We start from the raw sequence: 20,711 nt of genomic DNA, 5'->3' as shown, positions 1-20,711 counted from the left end.
CTATAAAAACAGACCTAAGCCATCATAGCCTTTAAAATTACCTAAAATGCATTAAATAAAAAAATAATGAATCAAATAATGATTGGTTAATAATAACACTGTTAAAATACATAATGTAGGCAAATACAAAATAAACAATTTATGTACATGTTATTACAAATGCCACGTAATTGCTGCTGTTACACTAAGAGGACAATCAAATCCTTGTTTAGGCTACTGACCAAACGTTTAATTCATATTCACTTCATGTTTCATTTTTGGCCACCTTTTTGCTATAGATGACACAGGCTTTATAATTTTCTTCTTCTTCAAAAAAAAAAAAAAAAAAAAGTGCATATCACAACCCTTACAAAAATAAACCATGGTTTGGTTTTATCATAGTAAAACTGCTTAATTTCCTTTTGCATGATTTCTGAATGCTTGAGACTATAAAATAATTTAGAGTCATAATAAAGTTATAGCCACAGGTAATTGTGGAGAGCTACAATTGTGATTTGTAAATAATACAATTTATTCATTTCATTTTTATTTGATTAAAGTTTTTTTTTTCACCCCTATAGTAGGTGTTTTTTTTCCATCATCATATTTGAGGACGGGGGCACAACAATACAATACAAAATACAAACAGTGTGCTCTACTTCACACACACACACACACACACACACACATACATACACACAAACACTGAAGCACGCGTGGTTGTTTTCAGCTCTTCACTATATTGATGCATGATGTATGTTACACATGTGCACGTCAGCGCCCTATGAGAGGATTTTTACTATTTCATTTGATAAAACTATCGTCATTTACTCATATCGTATACACAGACTGACAGAAACGGCAATGTCTTTACGACAACCTGTCAAAATAAGAAAGGTTTCTTTTTGAAGAAATTCAAAAAGAAATATAGTACTATTGCACAGTAGAGTATGCTATACTTCCTATTAGCTAATAATAATAGTTAATTAAAAAACACAGAAACTCTGATTACAACCCACCAAAATAAAAGTTTGGTCTAACTCAAAGAAATTATGTAGAAATTGCTTTAGTAAAATATACTTAAAAAAGATATACTAAAAATTATTTTAAAGGAATATCACACAAGTTTTCATAGACGTTTTAATTTAAGCTTGCCAAAACAATAACACCATATTTTTTCAAAAACAATTTCTAAAAGTACATTTGTATTTGTGCCTATAATGTTTATTTATTTATTATTATTGTCAGCTAATAAACCTATGCTTCAGGGACCATATTCATATAAAATCTAAGGTTAAATCTAGCTCTTGACTGGTTGAGTTAGATGGTGATGAACACTAAACAGTAGAAAATCAGTTGAGTCTCCCCAGCTGGAAATGTCATTGGCTGTTAAAATCTTGTGTTTCTTATAATAAATTGACATATTGATAACACTGAACCTTTTATAATGCTCTTAATTACATGTCGATGCATACTGTATGCATTAGTGAGTGTGGTGGTGCTTATGGTCACTTATTCCTTATATGAACTGTTTCAAATGCAAGACATTGATTGCATGAGATTAAGTTTGTAAATGATACCCTGTGTCATTTTGTAGTGTGCACATATATTTATCATCAAACTGTAATAACTGTGACTAAATTCAGTATATACACGTCTGCCATGTTGCCACCCCTCCAAAATTCCTGCCCCTTCTCGCCACCCCATCAATATTTTTCTAGATCCGCCCCTGGTTGTGACTAAAAGGAATATGAAAAGAAAAAACTTTTATTTTCTGTCTTTTTTTAAATAAATCGCTGTGACTTAACCGTTTCTGAAATTTAAGAAGCACACTAAGTTTTACCCTAATAAAATGCATAGTAGTAGGTCTCCAAAAACAACTTCATTAAAGGTGTATTTAACTAACTTTCCTGTTATGAAGTTGTAACGTGTGCCTTGACCCAGTGAGTGAACCTTCAAGAAACGCGTCTGTTCCGTTCCACCTTAACAGATCTGAAGTGTTCGTCAGAAATATGGCGCGCCGATGGAGACTCCCTCCCTTAAAAACACACTCACTCACACACACGAGAGTCTGTCTGAGTACTTTTGAAAGAGAGCAGGATCTTCAAGCTGTCAAAAGATCAGAGAGAGCCCGTCCCTTCACTTATGAGAGCCGTTTACGCCACAAATACTGTTTCTGCTGAGCGGGAGGAGGCGCGTTTGTCTGCAAACCCCGCTTTAAAACAAGAAAAATGTCAGTGAACCCGAAATTTGTGAGTCCTTTCCACAGACCGCACTGTTTATCAGCCGCTGCGCCCGCAGGACAAGCCAAACTCACACACCCTGGAAAGGCCATTTTAGCTGGTAAGTGTCTTTTTGCGCTTATGAACCAGTAATAAACTGGGAAAGTCATTTCTGTTAATGCTGTGGCTGACTCCAGATCAGCTGTGCCGCGCAGTTTTTGCACTGTCATCCACACTGTTTACTTGATCCCTACAGAGCTGTAGTCAGCATCACTGCACAGGCGAGTGAGTATTCAGTGTGCTGGACTGGGATGTGTGTGTCATGCTGTGTGCAACTGATGCAGAGTAACAAAAGAACTTTGATACAAAGTAACAGAAGAGCTTTGATACAGTGTAGCATTTCTGTTATAATGTAACAGTCAAGACTTGTAACAAAACTGGAATGTGTCAGTCAGAAGTGTCAGGAAAACATCACATTGCACCCTAAAAAATATAATAATATATTATTAAATTAAAATTATATTTATATAAATTATAACTATATAATTTAATTATGTAACATTTTCTTTCTTTTTTTATAATATTTTTTCCTATTATTTAATGACATCTGTTTTTAGGATTTTTATTTCTTTCATGACTTTTTATTATTATGTTAATTACATTTTCTGCACTTTTTTTGTTATGTATTGTAACGTTACTTTTTACTTATTACTTTATTCTCAAAGATCATTCTCATTGGTGTATTACAGTATTTAAAAATACCTTAAAATACTTTAACAATATTATGTTATTTAAGATCAGCAAATATCAAATAATGATATATAAATACTTTAGAAATGATTTTATTTTGCATTAAGGGGACAATGGAGAAGAATGTGCTTCATTGGCATCAAAACAATTTAATAATGCAAGAAAATATTTTATTTTATATGTGGGGTGAAATACGATATGTTTTTGTTATCCATAAAGGCCTTTGATTTCCATTTTATATGTCATGAACAGTTGAAAAAAATTCAAAAGGAATGCTAATGAAGTTACTATTTCTAAATTTCTAATAATTGTTATTTTGAGCCAATAAGTTACAATTTGGATCTAATTTTAAATTGATCCAACAAGATTATTCATAATGAACTTATTTTATTATTATTGTATTTTCAGTTAATATCTCATTTGATTCTTATTTATATATGATCCTTTTATGACTGGTTGCAAATTATGACAACATTCCATTAGTAATGCATTAACATTATTTTTCTTTATTTCATTCTCTCCTCTGAATCTATGGATAACTTGGTAATCTTAAAAGCGTAATTATAGGCTTTCAATGTTCCACCCTTCCCTGAAGTGTCCCTAGTTAGTGTGGTTAATGTCTTGCCAGTGCACGTGTCTGAGATTAACAGCACCGACAGTTAATGCAAAACTCATAGCAGTTCCATTCATATCTAATCATGTGCTGCATGAAGGTCTCAGTACTTGCTCAGTGGAGTGATACTGTGCTGGATGCATGATGAAAGAGCCGGTGGCATGGACACAATACCATAGTAACTAACATGGAATGCAAACGGTTTGTGAGTGTTGAAATATGTGGTTAGCAGCTAGAACATGCAATGAATGTGCACTGGATTACAATGCATTTCATAGATGTCACAGATGTTTGTTCATGCAATACATGTACACTGAATTAGGATGCACTTTATAAATGTTCACATTTATTTATTTGACCCTAATAATGTTCAGAGAACCTGATCCATGGTCTTCAGTGTATGTCTTGAAAGATCCTGGTCTTCAAAGAATGTAAATGTTTGCTCCACCTCTGAAAAAACGTTCCTTTTGGCTGATGTGTTGATAGTAAAAGACCAGTCATACTGGTACTCAAACACGAGCGGATGGCTCAGCAGAAAACTCACACAAACACTCACACAAGGCCATTGATTGCATCATGTAGACTCACTTTGTTTGACTTTAAAGACGTAAAGCAGGAATAGATGTGTGCTGCTTTAATCTGCACAAACATTCCTCCTTTCCTCAAAGGTTCTAATGTTTTTTAATTAAAGTTTATAAAGTGTTATTTGCTTTTATTTGCCAGCTATATAAGGACCTTTAAAACTATTGTTCAATGTGCAAAAAAAAAATGCCTTCAATTGATCAAAAATGAAAGTAATTTATAATGTTGCTTTTATCTACTTCAGATAAAGCTGTTCTCTCGCACTTTCTGTTCTTCAAATAATGCTGAAAAAAATGTATCACAGTTTCCACAGAAATATGACGCAGCAAAACTGATTTTCACATTGATAATTACACTAAACATTTCTCGAGCAGAAAATCAACATATAAGAAGGATTTCCGAATGATCATGTGACGTTACATTTTGAAATACATTAGAATAGACAACAGTTATTTGAAATTATGATAACATTTTACAATATTACTGTTTTACTGTATTTTTTTTTTTATCAAAGAAACAAGCCTTAGTGAGCATAAATGTAAAAAAAAAAAATTATTTACAGACCCAAACTTTTTAAATCTAATATTTATATTTGTTTTTAAATGTAATATTATTTGTTTATTTACATTCTAAAATACTTGATTTATGTACACATTATTCATACGTGGTGATTTGGGGATGGTTTTGTGGCTCAGGTTAAACAGGTTAGATTTATTAGACTTTGCTACACTATATCCTGCAAGTTCACCTTTTAAAAGACACGTTAGTGTTCGTCAGTTATGTTAAAACCTGTTAAACAAGTATACTGATTTTAGAAAGACAAAATATTGGTATATGGGTCAAAGACGAAAAAGTGTTTAAGCATAAAAAAAGTGTAATACTGCTTTAAACTGTTGTAGTTTTCCCCCAAAACATGCAAAAAGTTTTCTGTTTTATTTAATTGCAATTTTGTTTTTGTTTTTCTGAGCAAAAAATAAATATCATACATTTTCCCCTGATTTACAGAAGACACCCAGTAAAATGTCATTCAGTGTAACAAGCTTGTCAGGCATATTTACAACAAAAATCAATTTATGTCATATTAAAAGACATTACTTTCACCCCAAATACTAATGAGTTGTAATTTTACATTTTTAACATTTGCCACCGTCATAGGTTTTGCCCATTTGTCAGTAAGATTTTTTTTCTAATTTAAAACACAATGAAATTTAGTTTGCTCCATTATTCTTTTAGATATTTTAATATGTACACGTCAGAATAAGCATGTTGTTTGAATTTTTGCATAACTATTGTGTTACACTGAATGACAATGTAACATTATTTCAATCAAATTTTGACATTTTATTCTCCAAAAACTTATTTGAAACCTTAAAAGTAGATATTTTTACACGAAATCACTTTTTTACATTTCTTTTCATGCGGACATCTTAACGTCTTAACATCCCATATATAAAAACAAACCCCCAAGTTTCCTGAGAGTACACAGGAATTACAAATATAAAACACTAGAGCATTCAGAATGCATTTTAGTGCATCAAAGAAAAATTAAATCCTAGGCATCTTCTGTATGAGATTAAATAAACTTTTGTTGAAGTTTCAAGTTTTCAGACATTTCTCCTGAGAAAAAAGGCACTTGTAATCTCACAAGTATGTTTCACAAGATCCAAAAGTCAAGAGATCTCAGTGTGAACTCTGATATGCACAATTATTTTATATCTCTATACTCTTACTCTGACAACAATTGACTCATCTGTGTTTATTTGAGTAGAAACACCTTAGACAAAGTTGATAATTAAATGAAAAATTGCTCCATTAGCTATGAAAGAGCAACTTCAGAGCAATAATATGTTCTTCTGGAATGTATACAGCTTATAATAATGTCTGCTTGTTTGATTGATCGCCTGAAGCTTGTCTGCACACATGGCACACAGTAGAAGAATTGTAAATGTGTCAACAAAGTTGAGATCTGATTAAAGAGCAGGACGTTTGTTTGACAGTAACACCCATCTGCGAGCAGGGGCGGATCCTCTGAGCCAATCGCAGAAAGACACTTTCCTGTCGCCTGTTGAGCTGCAGATGTGCCTAACACACAGTTAAGGTGGAGACAGATCGATGGGATTTTCATGAGACATTAATAACTAAGAAAGCTGATCACTGCTGTGAAAACTCATAATAATATACCATTCAAAAGTTTTTTTAAAGACATTTAGCAATGCTAAAAAACTATCCCAAACACCTTATCATTCTGACAATTTCTAATAGTAATAGTCTAATAGAATTTGTTTTATTTTGGCCTTTTGCATAATGTTATTATTTAACAAAAATGTTTTTACATTTTCCATCTGTTATATTTATTTAACAAGTGTTATTTTATTATAAGTGTCAGTGAGATACTACTGTATTGAATTGCTTTTTATTTCTCTATTTTCAGTTTTTATTGTTATTTTTGTTAAAGCGTTTTTTTTTCAGTGTCTATATACTTTTTATTATTTTTTATTTTAGTTTGAGTGATTTTATACATCAAGTTAAACTAAATTAAAACTAGAAATGTTTCCTTGTTGATTAGGTGAATTAAAACAAGTTTAAGTGTTTTTATATTTTATTTTATTTTCAGTTAATATTTACGAAACAAATTAAAATATAGATATATTTTTCAATGGTTTTAGGTTTAGTTTATATATATATATGATCCTGATTTTGGCTTATTTTATTAATATCACAATTAATAAATTCTCTGTGTTTTGCAGGTGGGATTGCTGGAGGCATTGAAATCTGCATCACATTTCCCACAGAGTATGTGAAGACTCAGCTTCAGTTAGATGAGAAGGCAAACCCGCCTCGCTACAAAGGCATCGGTGTGTATTTGCTCAAATTGCTTCATGTTATTATCTTAAGTAAACACTCAACAATTAATTTCTTTTTTATTGAATCTGCCATGTCCTGAGAGCTTTCTGAACATTTTTATTTAATCATTGTGCGTAAAAAACACATGGTGCATTGGCATAGAGACATAGTCCACCCCGGTTTGAAGGTTCATAGTACAATAACCGATGCACAAGCTCTAGTTTTCAGGTTTATCAGCCGCAGGACTTTGTGTCCCCTTTTCACAACAAGTTTATCAGCATGGATTGTTCAACTCAGTTTGTTTGTTAGCCAATCGCACGCTTGCAACCAGCAGTGTCACGTTTCAACAGTCTGGTTATGTTCACTTTTGAACCATGAATGATTTACTCAGCTACAAGAGATCACAACAATCTGATAAGAAAATGTAATGCTTTTAATAATTTATAGCTGCCCACTTTTCCGAATGATTATGCCTCAGGCTGAGTTTAGAATGTGAATAGCTCTATTTTGGAGCATTAAAGGGTAAGTTCATTGAAAAATTAAAAATATGTCATTAATAACTCACCCTCATGTCGTTCCAAACCCGTAAGACCTCCGTTCGTCTTCAGAACACAGTTTAAGATATTTTAGGTTTAGTCCGAGAGCTCTCAGTCCCTCCATTGAAGCTGTGTGTACGGTCTACTGTCCATGACCAGAAAGGTAAGAAAAACATCATCAAAGTAGTCCATGTGACATCAGAGGGTCAGTTAGAATTTGTTGAAGCATCGAAAATACATTTTGGTCCAAAAATAGCAAAAACTATGACTTTATTCATTGTCTTCTCTTCCGGGTCTGTTGTGAGAGAGTTCAAAACAAAGCAGTTTGTCATATCCGGTTCGTGAACAAATCATTCGATGTAAACAGATCTTCTTGAACCAGTTCACCAAATCGAACTGAATCGTTTTAAACGGTTCGCATCTCGCAATACTCATTAATCCACAAATGACTTAAGCTGTTAATTTTTTAATGTGGCTGACACTCCCTCTGAGTTCAAACAAACCAATATCCCGGAGTAATTCATGTACTCAAACAGTACACTGACTGATCTGCTGTGAAGAAAGAACTGAAAATGAACACAGAGCCGAGCCAGATAACGAACAAAACATTGACTCGTTCACGAGTCAAGAACCGTTTCTGTCAGACGCGTGAAGCAGACCGACACACAGAGCGTCTGAACCGAACTGATTCTTTTGGTGATTGATTCTGAACTGATTCTGTACTAGTGTTATGAGTGCGGGTAAACCGAAGGCTTGAATCAAGGGCAATCATCGCCAATGACGTCATTACGTCAAGCGCAAAAGAACCGGTGAACCGTTTTCTTCAACCGGTTTATTGAATCGAACTATATAAAACAACCAGTTCGAGGAAAAGAATCAAACTTCCCATCACTACTGGTGATCCGAAAACCGATGCAAACCGTTCTTGACTCGGTGATCTGGTTCAAAAAGATCCGGTTACATCGAATGATTAGTTCGCGAACCGGATATCACAAACTGCTTTGTTTGAACTCTCTCACAACAGACACGGAAGAGAAGACAATGCTGAATAAAGTCATAGTTTCTGTTATTTTTGGACCAGAATGTATTTTCGATGCTTCAAAATATTCTAACTGACCCTCTGATGTCACATGGACTACTTTGATGATGTTTTTCTTACCTTTCTGGTCATGGACAGTAGACCGTACACACAGCTTCAATGGAGGGACTGAGAGCTCTCGGACTAAATCTAAAATATCTTAAACTGTGTTCCGAAGATAAACAGAGGTCTTACGGGTTTGGAACGACATGAGGGTGAGTCATTAATGACATAATTTAGATTTTTGGGTGAACTATCCCTTTAATACTGCTACTGAAATGATGTAATTCTTCTGTCCTGTCTCGTCAGTCGACTGTGTGAAGCAGACGGTGCGTGGTCATGGGGTGAAGGGTCTGTACCGTGGTCTGAGCTCTCTGGTCTATGGCTCCATTCCCAAAGCCGCAGTGAGGTGAGCGTTTCTTGACCCGCTGTGATAAGCCTTGCACAACCTTTGGCTGTCAGTGTGTCGTCTGATGATGTCAGTGCAGTTTATTCTGGTTGACAGCTGACCTCGGTTTCTAGTTTTGCTCTGTTGCTTTTATAGTGTGTAATCTATAAATCACTAGCTTTGATGACGTCAGTCAGTCAATCAAGGATTTTAGTGGAGATATCTGTAAACTAATAGGCCGATTACATCTATTAATTAAAAACATTGGAAGCTGTCATGCAAAATGTAATTCAGCCCAATCTCTAGAAAAATAAATAAATGTGTGTGTGTATATCAGTGGTGTAGCCACTATTACAAAAAATAGATGCAGAATATTTTTTTAGTCTCAAAAAAAATGTTTACTAAACTTGGGCTATTGTTGTTTACTTAGAAAATATATATATTTAAAATCAACCCTTTCAAGCTTAAGTTACAAATATTTTAACTGACCCCTTGTTTCCATGGCGATGTGTCATAATTTGTCATGTGACACACCGCAGCCACAATAACTAACAGATGTTTTGTTATTCGTTTTATTTTTTATTTTTGTTTTTCATTTTTTATTAAAAAATATTCACAAACTTGCTTACCGTGTCAACTATCTGATATTCCCATTCTTTGTTTAAAAACCTTTATAAATTATCTTGATCTATCAGATCGGGACTTCAGAGTGGTTTCGGGAATCATTTGAGTTGTTTGAGTCAGATCAGGACTTCAGATCGGGTTCGCGAATCATTTGAGTCAGTTCGCGACTTCAGATCGGGTTCACGAATCATTTGAGTCAGTTCGCGACTTCAGAGTGGTTTCGCGAATCATTTGAGTTGTTTGAGTCAGATCAGGACTTCAGATCGGGTTCGCGAATCATTTGAGTCAGTTCGCGACTTCAGATCGGGTTCACGAATCATTTGAGTCATATCGCGACTTCAGAGCGGGTTCGCGAATCATTTGAGTCAGATCGCGAGTTCAGAGTGGGTTCCCGAATCATTTGAGTCATTTGAGTCAGTTCGCGACTTCAGAGTGGGTTCGCGAATCATTTGAGTCATATCGCGACTTCAGAGTGGGTTCGCGAATCATTTGAGTCAGATCGCGACTTCAGAGCGGGTTCGCGAATCATTTGAGTCAGATCGCGACTTCAGAGTGGGTTCCCGAATCATTTGAGTCATTTGAGTCAGTTCGCGACTTCAGAGCGGGTTCGCGAATCATTTGAGTCAGATCGGGACTTCAGAGTGGGTTCGCAAATCATTTGAGTCAGATCGCGACTTCAGAGTGGGTTCCCGAATCATTTGAGTCATTTGAGTCAGTTCGCGACTTCAGAGCAGGTTCGCGAATCATTTGGGTCAACAAAAGGGCTTGGGCGCCAAGTTGCATTCTGGGACGTGGCGGCCATGTTGCCAGCTTCGCGAATGTAAACATACAGCCAGTTGAACGAGAAGAGCAGAGTTGGTAGAAAGAAAAAAAGATGTCAAAATCGCGAAAAGGTTGTGGGATTTATAGGGATACGCTAAATAGGGATGCCAGGGACCGGTATGTGGACAAAATCGGCTCTATTAACGGTTTGGATCCATATGAAATTCCCAACAAATAGTGGAGTACCGACAGAGACTTTTTGCCGCACGTTTGCATTACAGATATCTTCGGCTACCTTGTTTGTTTTGTGAGCGCCTACACTTCAGAATAGTTCCGAAGCTACAAGTCAAGTCTCATGTACAGTTTACAAATGGATGGGTTCAGGAACTACAAATCATAGAAATGGAACAGCGGCAAAACAGTATACAGTAATCCGGTAAGCTGCGCTCTAACGTTACCTAGCTGCTAGTTTAGTAACCGTTAGTGCTAACAACCATTCACACATGGACTTTTAACAATGTGTTTCAAAAGTGTGTCCACCTTCCCGTTTTTCCGGGGTTCTCACGTATTTGAGCTGTTTTCCCGCTGTCTTCCCGTTTTAGTATTTTCCTGTAAAATATCCCGTTAGCCCCTCCATCAGACCTGTCAAGTCTCTGTGTTGTTGTCCTGTTGCTACTCCTTGTCCTTCCAGTGAAACAGATGTTTTCAAAGCATCGTTTTGATTGCTGGAAAGCAACCTTACCGTGATGTTGGGCTTTTTAAGATAGCGTTGTTGTTGTTGTGAGAGCACGATTTCACGCCAATCTGTAACTAAAGTCACGTGAGACCTAGCTTCACAAATCGCTTAACGTTAGTTAATGCAGCAGTTTTATAGTACGAATTTTTGCTGTCAGCAGAGGGATAGCAACAAAAAGATGAATGTTGAAATTTTCTGTATTTTGGATGAGTAACTCGAGAAATTTCCCTTATTTTCAATGTTGACTTAAGCTATATAAATTAATATTCAGATGTTGTGGTCTCCGTAGTCGCGCCTCCAAGCAGGAAAGCGGTGTGAAGTTAATCCATTCTCATTTTATTTTCCCCATGGCTATTATGTGTTGCGCTATTACACCCCACAATACAGCAACGGTTGAAAATGGTTAAAATAGATTTTTAATTCATCAGAAGACACACGGATGAGAGGGAGTATGTCTAATCACTGTGCAGTAGTCCGAGTAGCAGTAAAGGAAGCATTCAACGTCGCGGCCACGCCAAGTAATGACGTCACGACGCCCAAGCCCTTAGTCAACTCTTGAAGCCCTTAGTCAAATCATTGAAGAGAACAAACAGTGCAGATAAAAAGATTTTTAGTGCCAAAAAAGCTTAATCAGAATCAGAAAGAGCTTTATTCCCAAGTATGCTTGTGTATACAAGGAATTCGTTTTAGTGGCATATGCTTCCAGAAAACAGAGACCACAACATACAGAAAAAAAAAAGAAAATTGTATATATCTTTCCATTGATGTATGGTTTATTAGGATACAACTATTTGAAAATATAGAATCTGAGGGTGCAAAAAAATCTAAATATTAAGAAAATCATCTTTAAAGTTGTTTAGAGTAAGTTCTTAGCAATGAATATTACTTATCAAAAATTAAGTTTTGACATTTATGGTTAGGAGATATACAAAATATCTTCATGGAACACGATCTTTACTTAACATTCTAATGATTTTTGTCATAAAAGGAAAATCAATAATTTTCCCCGACACAAATATGCAACTTAAAACTGGCTTTTCCGCTCCAGGGTCACATTATTTGCTTTTTTTTAAACATCTGTTTCTCTTATCATAAACGAAGATCTGCAGAGTAAATGAGGAAGTATCATTTGAAACGTGAGATGTGTAAGTGTTCCGGCTCTCATGAGTTTGTTTCTCTGCAGGTTTGGGATGTTTGAGTTCCTCAGTAATAAGATGAGGGATGAGTCTGGGAAGCTGGACAGCACTCGAGGGTTGCTCTGCGGTCTGGGCGCAGGAGTGGCCGAGGCTGTGGTCGTGGTGTGTCCTATGGAGACTGTAAAGGTGTGTGTCATGATATGCTGAAGCTTTTAGCATGCATTGATAGTTAGAAGCCTACACTGAGAGTGAGCAATGCAGCATTTGACTTTAGTCACGTTGCATTGCTCACTTGCTGTCTAGACGCACTATAAGAAATTCCACACTAATGCAAAAAGTAGTAAAGTTTACCTGTGCTTTAGCAGTGATGTAAGCAAACCATCAGACAAGAACATGCATTAACAGACACTCAGGAGGCTTTCAGCTTATATTGCAGCTTTTAATGCATTGCATACATATCTGTGAATTACATGCAAAGTAAAACCAGTGTGAAGTGGTTTCTGGTTGAATTAACACTGATATGAATATGCATTTTCTTCAATTTCAGGTCAAATTCATCCACGATCAGACCTCAGCGAACCCGAAGTACCGAGGATTTTTCCATGGTGTGAGAGAAATAGTCAGAACACAAGGTACATGTGGGTGGGGAATGTTTTAGTCTGCAGCGCCACCACCAGGAGACCAAACGCACTTACAAGAGTTACATCTGAACAGTGATTATTATTATTATTATTATTACAGTATTCTAAAATTAAAACCATTTACAAATCATTTACGTTACTTGAAATAAGATTAACATTAACTAAAAATATATATATCTAAAAAAAATATATATATATATATATATATATATATATATATTGCCAAAAGCAACATTTTATTTACTTTAACGTAATGTTAAACACACTAAAACTGAGAGATTAATTAATAAAGATATATAGAATAAAAAAACGGATTAAAGTGAAATATTTTCCAAACCTTTAATTAAAATGGAAACATGGAAACAGTCGCGGATCTTTAATATTTAATATTTACTTTTAGACACACTTTTGGTTGCTTTATACATTTTATTTAGACTTTTTCAGAATAGTTATTTTATATGTAGTTTTTATTATATAACCACCCAAGAAATGTTTAACAAAATTATTATTATTATTAAAATGATTATTAAAATTATATTTTTAAATTATGTTGCCATGAAGCAATGTTATATTAGTATTACTATTTTATTTATTATTATTTCATTTTTATATTTTCAGTTTTCTTTTAAATTGTAGCTTATGTTTTAGTAACTCATGTGCTTTTGTCATTTCTTTGTGTATCTTAAATATATTTTTATCTTTCAAGTGGTTTAAGTTTGTTGTTCATTTAGTATTTATATTTTATTTTTGCTTTATATAAATTATGAGAATATTGAGAATATTAATAATTGGTTTAAGTTATTGATAACAGCACTTGCATGAAATTGATTAGTTAAAAATATTTTATTTAAAAGACTCAGATCCTTGTCTGTTCAGTTTTTTTTTTTTTTTTAATAAAAATTCAGTCTTGTTTGATCTCACATGAAGATCATGTGATGCAACAATCCATGTGACCGTCACACTAATCAACTTCTGATCTAACCAATCATTGTGAACAACTGGAAGCTGCAAACTCCCAGAAACCCATCATTAGAGTGGAATAAAAACATAATTATCATTTGAGTTTGAAAAAAACCTCTGTTTTCCCAGGACTCAAAGGAACATATCAGGGACTGACCGCAACAGTCCTGAAGCAGGGCTCGAACCAGGCCATCCGATTCTATGTGATGACCGCTCTCAGAAACTGGTATAAAGGTGTGAAGCACAGTCTAATAGTTATCATTCTGTAAGTACTGTGTGCTGATCAATGCGTGAGGCTGCAGTGATCACTGTGTTCACTCTAAAACTAGGTGATAACCCCAATAAGGCTATTAACCCTCTCGTGACCGGAGTGTTTGGAGCCGTTGCTGGAGCTGCAAGTGTGTTTGGAAATACACCACTGGATGTGATCAAAACCAGAATGCAGGTGTGTAATAAAAGTCAATTACACTGTCAAGCAGTAAGCAAGACTTTAGTAAAACATCAACAGGACAGTTAAATCTTGTTTTCATGTTGTTTACAGGGATTGGAAGCTCACAAATATAAGAGCACAGTTGACTGCGCCGTCAAAATCCTGAAACACGAAGGGCCGGCTGCGTAAGTCTAAATGAAAACATCTGCGGTCATAATTAACCCCAAAATCAGAAAGAAAGATAAAACCTATTTCCAAAACCATTATGAATTTTTGCCACTAGTTTAAAATGTTCTCATTTTATTTTATTTTAAGTTTTAGTCATTTTGTTTTTATATTTCAAGCTTAAATGTATTTTTATTTCAGTTTTAGTATTAGTTATTTTAGAAGTTCAACTTATATCAGCTAGTTATACATTTTTCACTTTTTCATTTTAAATGTCATATTTTCATATTTATATTTTCAATAATAGTTTTAATTTTAAATAAGGACCAGCTATATGAGCAAGCATATAATAAAAATGACAAAAGCACATGACAATATTTCTAAAATTTAAACTAATATTAAAATGAAATTTTTGTCATTAAAATAAGAAGTTATTTTTGTCAGAAAGACCTTTTAAAAAATTATTTTTAGTATTTTTATGACAAAATTCATTTAAATTTTTAGTTAACATTTTAGTAATTGATGTGCTTTTATCTATCTATCTATCTATCTATCTATCTATCTATCTATCTATCTATCTAATTGTTTTTTCTAACTTTATTTAATTTTCTTTATTTCAGTTTTACTAATTTTTCAACCTCAACTTTGTTAGTTTGTAAAAAACATTGTAACTGTTTGTGAAAACATGTACCCCCAAATCAAAAAAACATATTACGAAATTACATTTTTCATGAAGATATACCCATTTTTGACGTTGTTTTTGTTACAGTTAAGCACATACTCATTACTGTAATGCAGAATGAAAGGTTTCTGAAAGCTTTTGTGCGATCCACCCTTGTGTATTTACTTAAATGTGTTTCCTTCGATTTCTCTGTCTCCTGTAGGTTCTACAAAGGCACCGTGCCCAGGTTAGGTCGGGTGTGTATGGACGTGGCTATAGTGTTCATAATCTACGAGGAAGTGGTTAAAGTTCTCAACAAGGTGTGGAAGACGGACTGATGGGCGGAGCCTGGCCTTCATGACATCATATTACAGCATTTCCTCATCAGCCAAAATATCTGCCAACAGCAGATGACTCAGAAAGCCTCTGAAATGTGCTTAATTACCACCGTTTAATCAATTTCCCCAGCTAATGTGAGAAAGACACCAAATACTTGAAAAAACTACTTTTTAACCCAAAGACCAATTTAAATATCAGACTTTTAAAAAAATGTTAAATGGAAACTTACATCATTAGGGATGTATTTTATTTAATTTTTTAAACATTAGGTAGCATAGTAAAAGTAATTCTAGTTTTAACTATATTATTTTCTAAAGTGCAATTTACCAGCAAATATTAAACTTTTTAATTGTCATTTTATTTTCCTAACTTGTGATTATATACTAAGTGCTGAGGGCCTAATTTGAACACTGTAAAACTTAAGAAAAAGTCTAAATCTGGATCCATATATTAACCTCATCCACAAAAAATAACACCAAAGCTTTTAATTATAAGATATAAATGTGTTTTGTACCCTATCTATACGTTTTTAATGAAGTCTCTTCTGCTTACCAAAGTTGCATAAAAATACAGTAAAAACAGTAATATTGTTAAATAATATTATAATATAAGCATCAAATATTAGAATGATTTCTGAAGATCATATGACACTGAAGACTGGAGTAATAAAGCTAAAAATACAGTAAAAATAAATAACATTTTATACTATTCAAATATGGTTACTTCAAATTATAATATTTCACAATATTACTGTATTTTTGATCAAATGCGGCTTTGCTGAGCATAAGAGAAAAAATCCTAACTTTTAATTAGAACTAGTGGTACTTACAATACATGCACTTTTACATACAGTATAGCAGTAATCCAGGGTTAATGATTATTATAAGTGCCTATATTAACATCCATCATGTGATCTATTTGTTTACATTAAGTCATTTCCATAATTTGCATATAGTTACACCCTGCTGTAACAGTATAGCTTAAGAACAGTGATATATACAATAACAGTTGCCTTCATCTCTGAAATCAATAACACACGACATGCTGTGCGTTTAAAACTGAACAGTATTATTTCACCCAAGTGAGCATCACCAAAGAGCCAGGTCACTTAAATGCAATGTTTACTTCTTTAACATCAGTTGAATCTGCAACAGATCTGGCCAGAGCCTCTTAAAAGCTGATCGCAGATCAGTCCATGCCTTAAAGACGATTAAGCGTGCTTGTTTTAATGTTCCTCTTCTCCTTCTGCTCTCCTACCTCAAGACAAATCTGTAAAGAGGTGAAACAGAGGTGAAATATTCAGGATATTCAATACGAGATCAAGGTGACACGGCATCTAAATGATACACAGCCATGTAACAGATATCTTATAAAGCAAAGGTTCACTATTCAGCATTGTTCTCAAATGTAATTCACAGCAGACCAGAGAACTCGAGTGGCTTGACTTGTAGTATGCAACCTTTTTAGACTTGAAGTATGTTTTGCCTTCACCACACATCGTGTGGTAGTCTTGAATGTACAGTCTTGAAGAGGTTTCTAATATCATTTGTGCCTTTGTGGTTCTTGACTCTTTATGAAGACATGTTTAAGATGCACTGTAATGCCATTTATCTAAATTATAGCATCTTGCAGTCAAATCATGATCCAGTGCAGAGGTAGGCAACGTCAGTCCTGGAGTGTCTTTGTAAACAGTAAGGTATAGCTGACCCATGTTGGGCTAGGAAACAGCCGTGGGATTGTATTAACATAGGATTTTATTGATTATTAAAGTAATCAGAATGCATTCCAAAAGTGTGACTTAAATATGCATTAATTCTCATGCAAATGAAAAACAATGTGCCTTCAGTTCATGTTCTAATTCAGAATAAATTATTCTGACCGGACAAACGTGTCTGTTTTATTTTTTCATATAGATTGACAGATATATAGATACATGTACATAAACTAAGAAAAAAATCTAGATAATTATAGACAAACTATAAATAATTGACAGCTAAAATTAAACAGTTAAAAGATAAGATTATATATATATATAAAACCCAACTAATCATTAGATAATTTAATAATAATATTCAGGAATGATAATTCATTGATTTAAAGATTTTAAATTTTTTATATATTTTCAGATTGAAATTAATAAAAAAATATAGCTTTATATATATATTTATATATTTAAAGTGAGTTGAAGATCAGACTAATAGGATAATTAATTTACACACACATATATATATATATTAAAAATTAAAAACTAAAAGATAAAAAATGTGTTAACAGACATGTTAAAAGTGAGACATGTTAACAAATTAACAGACATGTTAAAAGTGAGATTAAAGACAGGTAAATTAAAGATTTCCCATTGATGAACAATAAAAAAATCTGACCAACATTTTTCTGTGTGGGTTCATTGGCAAAAAAAAATGTGTGTACGTTGTTTTTTTATTATTTTATTTTATTTCAGTTAACAGTTTATATATATATATATATATATATATATATATATATATATATATATATATATATATATATATATATATATAAATATAAAAAAAAAAATATATATATATATATATATATATATATATATATATATATAAATATAAAAAAAAAAAAAATATATATATATATATATATATATATATATATATATATATAAACACTTATGAGGGTGAATTATATTTCTCTATAATTGATGAGTTCTTTTGCATGTTGAGGTATAATTTCAGCAGAGAAGCAAAAAAGCGAACGCGTAAATGCTGCAGCACGTATACGGTGACCTTGTAAAGTGTGCGCTGTGGCTTTCCGTAGTCGCGGCTTTCATCTGCTGTCAGTTGACGAACATTTCATTTTAAGATGTAGATATTTGTTTGTTTTAATATATTAAATGAATAATGTCTTCGAAAGGGACGTCGCGAGGTTTCTTTTTTAATACTGTTCTGTCTCTCGCGCGCTCTCTGGCTGCTCATCGACCCGCTCCGATTGACAAGGTGAGAGTTTTACTTCCTATTAGCATCTGCAGCTAACAGCTAACTGAACCAAAACAAATTAAAATAATCTAATTTCTGACGTCCTCTCTTATTTATATAACATTTATTAACATGTATATCCAAATATCAAACACCAGCCAGTCAAATCGACTGAATTGTTTTATACAGTCATTGCTTTGTTAGTTTTACGTTCTTTCCCATTTAATAGTTGAAGAGATTTTTACATTATTAATTATTACCAAGTGTAATCATCGATATAATGCGTTTAACTAGAATTCAATTTAGTCAGCTCTTACAAAATTTCATATTTTAACTTGTCTTTATTACTAATCCGATACAATACAGCTATAGGAAATAATGATGCATAAACGTATCAGTTTTATAATAATAATCATAATAATCTTCATCATAATAAATGTTCTAATTGTCAAATACAGAATATATATGTGGTGAGTGAAATCTGATATTTAGATAATTCAAAACACAAATTAAACCACATTTATATTTCAGATTTGGTCAACTGTTTTATTTATTTTATTAATTTATTTCATGCTGATGTTTTAGTAAGTGATCTTTTTTGGTCATTTGTAGCGTAGAGATGTAAAGTATGCATTAACCTTGACACATCAGGTGCTGATTTAGTTATTTATTTTTTACATGTTATTACTGACAGTATGAATGGACGTACAGTACTTTATTTTACAAATCCATACAAGATCATGTCAAAATACATGCTATCTTGGCGAATATTGACAAAAACAGAAGATTATGTCTGAAGTGAACATAAAATACATCAGATGTGGATCACTATATTAAATGTGTGCATTGTCTCATAAAGTGACCGCAGCTGCTGAAAGACCAGGTGTTTCAAGGGCGGCTCTCTATTAAAAAGTCATTGTGTCTCTGAATGCAAAACATTTTCTGAGCCTTTGTGCAAAGATGAATTCATTAAAAACCCAGTATGTGACCTGCTGGTGTCATAAAAGCCGGTTTTGTATGTGAGATTCTTTAAGTATGCTGGTTTTCTGGGAACTTTTTGTTTAAATGTCACTATTTGACCATTATTTCTTCAGATTTAAAATTATAATAAATTATAATTCTGAAGTGTACATGTTCACCTGAAAAAAGAAAAGGGTTGAACAATTGTCTGTTTTAAAGGGAAGTATGTTATTGACTTCCTTAAAACTTTGTGGACTTCTGTACATTATCTTGCATCATGACTTTTTTTGTGAGATGTGTGTGGTATCCAGTGTTATTTTAGGATTATTTAAAATGCTATTATAGTTTTTATTAAGATTTTGAATTGGCTTTTATTTTTTGTTTTCAGCTTTCATTTTCTTTTAATTTAATTAATGTGCTTTTATTTTTTATATTACTATTTAAGTTTAATTTATTTTTATATCAGTTTTATTTTTTCATTAATGTGCAGTTAGTAGTTTTAGTGTTTCAAAATCTGTTATTTCATTTTTATTTAAATTAACAATTTTTTTTGTGTGTGTGTGTTTTTTGTTTAGTTTTAGGTAACAATAATTACCGTGGTGGTGTAGTAGTTTGATGCATGATTAGATATTTATGCAAATTAAAGTCACATGTCTCACTGGTTCTATTTGCTTCTGCATGATTAAGATGGCATCTAAATACATTTGCATATTTGTGTAATATAGGTCCAGAAGCTACAATGCATGTGTCCTGTGGACATCCGTGGTGTTTTCCAGCTGGATGAGCGGAGGAGAGATGCTGTGATCGCCCTCGGCATCTTCCTGGTGGAGTCTGAGCTGCAGGTACTGCTTGAACACAGTCACGCTCTTCATATTCATTGAGGAAAGGAATAATTAATTCAAAAATGAAAAATTGCTGTAAATATACCCTCCCTCAGGCGATCCCGTATGTAGGTGAGTTTGTTTCTTCATCAGATTTGGAGAAATGCTGCATTGCATCAGTGTCTCACCAATGCATGCTCTGCAGTGAATGGGTGCCGTCAGAATGAGAGTCCAAACAGCTGATAAATACATCACAATAATCCACAGTACTCCACTCCATCAGTTAATGTCTGGTGAAGTTAAAAGCTGCATGTTTGTAAGAAACCAATTAAAGTGTTTTCACTGTAAACTGTTGCTATTGGCTAAAATATGAGTACATAATAATGCTTCCTCTCATATCTAAATCCAACCACATATTTGTTTGGGGCTGTTTTGGTTTGTAAATGGTGCTTGATCACCTCAGAAGACATTAACTGATGGACTGGAGTGGTGTTTTTATCAGCTGTTTGGACTATTATTCT

At 33.5% G+C, this 20,711-nt stretch overlaps 2 protein-coding genes across 3 annotated transcripts in view; both read left to right on the top strand.

The window, feature by feature from the left end:
• Window positions 1-2,021: 2,021 nt before the first annotated feature.
• LOC113099900 (tricarboxylate transport protein, mitochondrial-like) lies at window positions 2,022-16,014 on the top strand. The gene is made up of 9 exons (XM_026264807.1): window positions 2,022-2,322; window positions 6,894-7,001; window positions 8,914-9,013; window positions 12,298-12,436; window positions 12,798-12,882; window positions 13,981-14,085; window positions 14,181-14,296; window positions 14,393-14,466; window positions 15,331-16,014. The coding sequence occupies exons 1-9, from the start codon at window positions 2,211-2,213 to the stop codon at window positions 15,443-15,445; spliced, it is 954 nt and encodes a 317-aa protein (XP_026120592.1). The 5' UTR covers window positions 2,022-2,210; the 3' UTR covers window positions 15,446-16,014.
• A 2,204-nt stretch (window positions 16,015-18,218) lies between these two features.
• Window positions 18,219-20,711, top strand: part of LOC113099901 (phosphatidylinositol 4-kinase alpha-like) — a 39,817-nt gene continuing 37,324 nt past the window's right edge. Inside the window, exons 1-2 of one of the 2 annotated variants that reach the window (XM_026264808.1) lie at window positions 18,219-18,430; window positions 20,095-20,211. In XM_026264808.1, coding sequence (XP_026120593.1) covers window positions 18,335-18,430; window positions 20,095-20,211 — 213 coding nt within the window. In that variant the 5' untranslated portion in view covers window positions 18,219-18,334. The remainder of the gene's footprint in view (window positions 18,431-20,094; window positions 20,212-20,711) is intronic. The other variant, XM_026264809.1, reaches the window with a different exon arrangement.

This window comes from Carassius auratus, unplaced genomic scaffold (genome assembly GCF_003368295.1).
Source record: "Carassius auratus strain Wakin unplaced genomic scaffold, ASM336829v1 scaf_tig00217083, whole genome shotgun sequence".
Taxonomy (NCBI): domain Eukaryota; kingdom Metazoa; phylum Chordata; class Actinopteri; order Cypriniformes; family Cyprinidae; genus Carassius; species Carassius auratus.
This window is presented reverse-complemented; position numbering and strand designations above follow the sequence as displayed.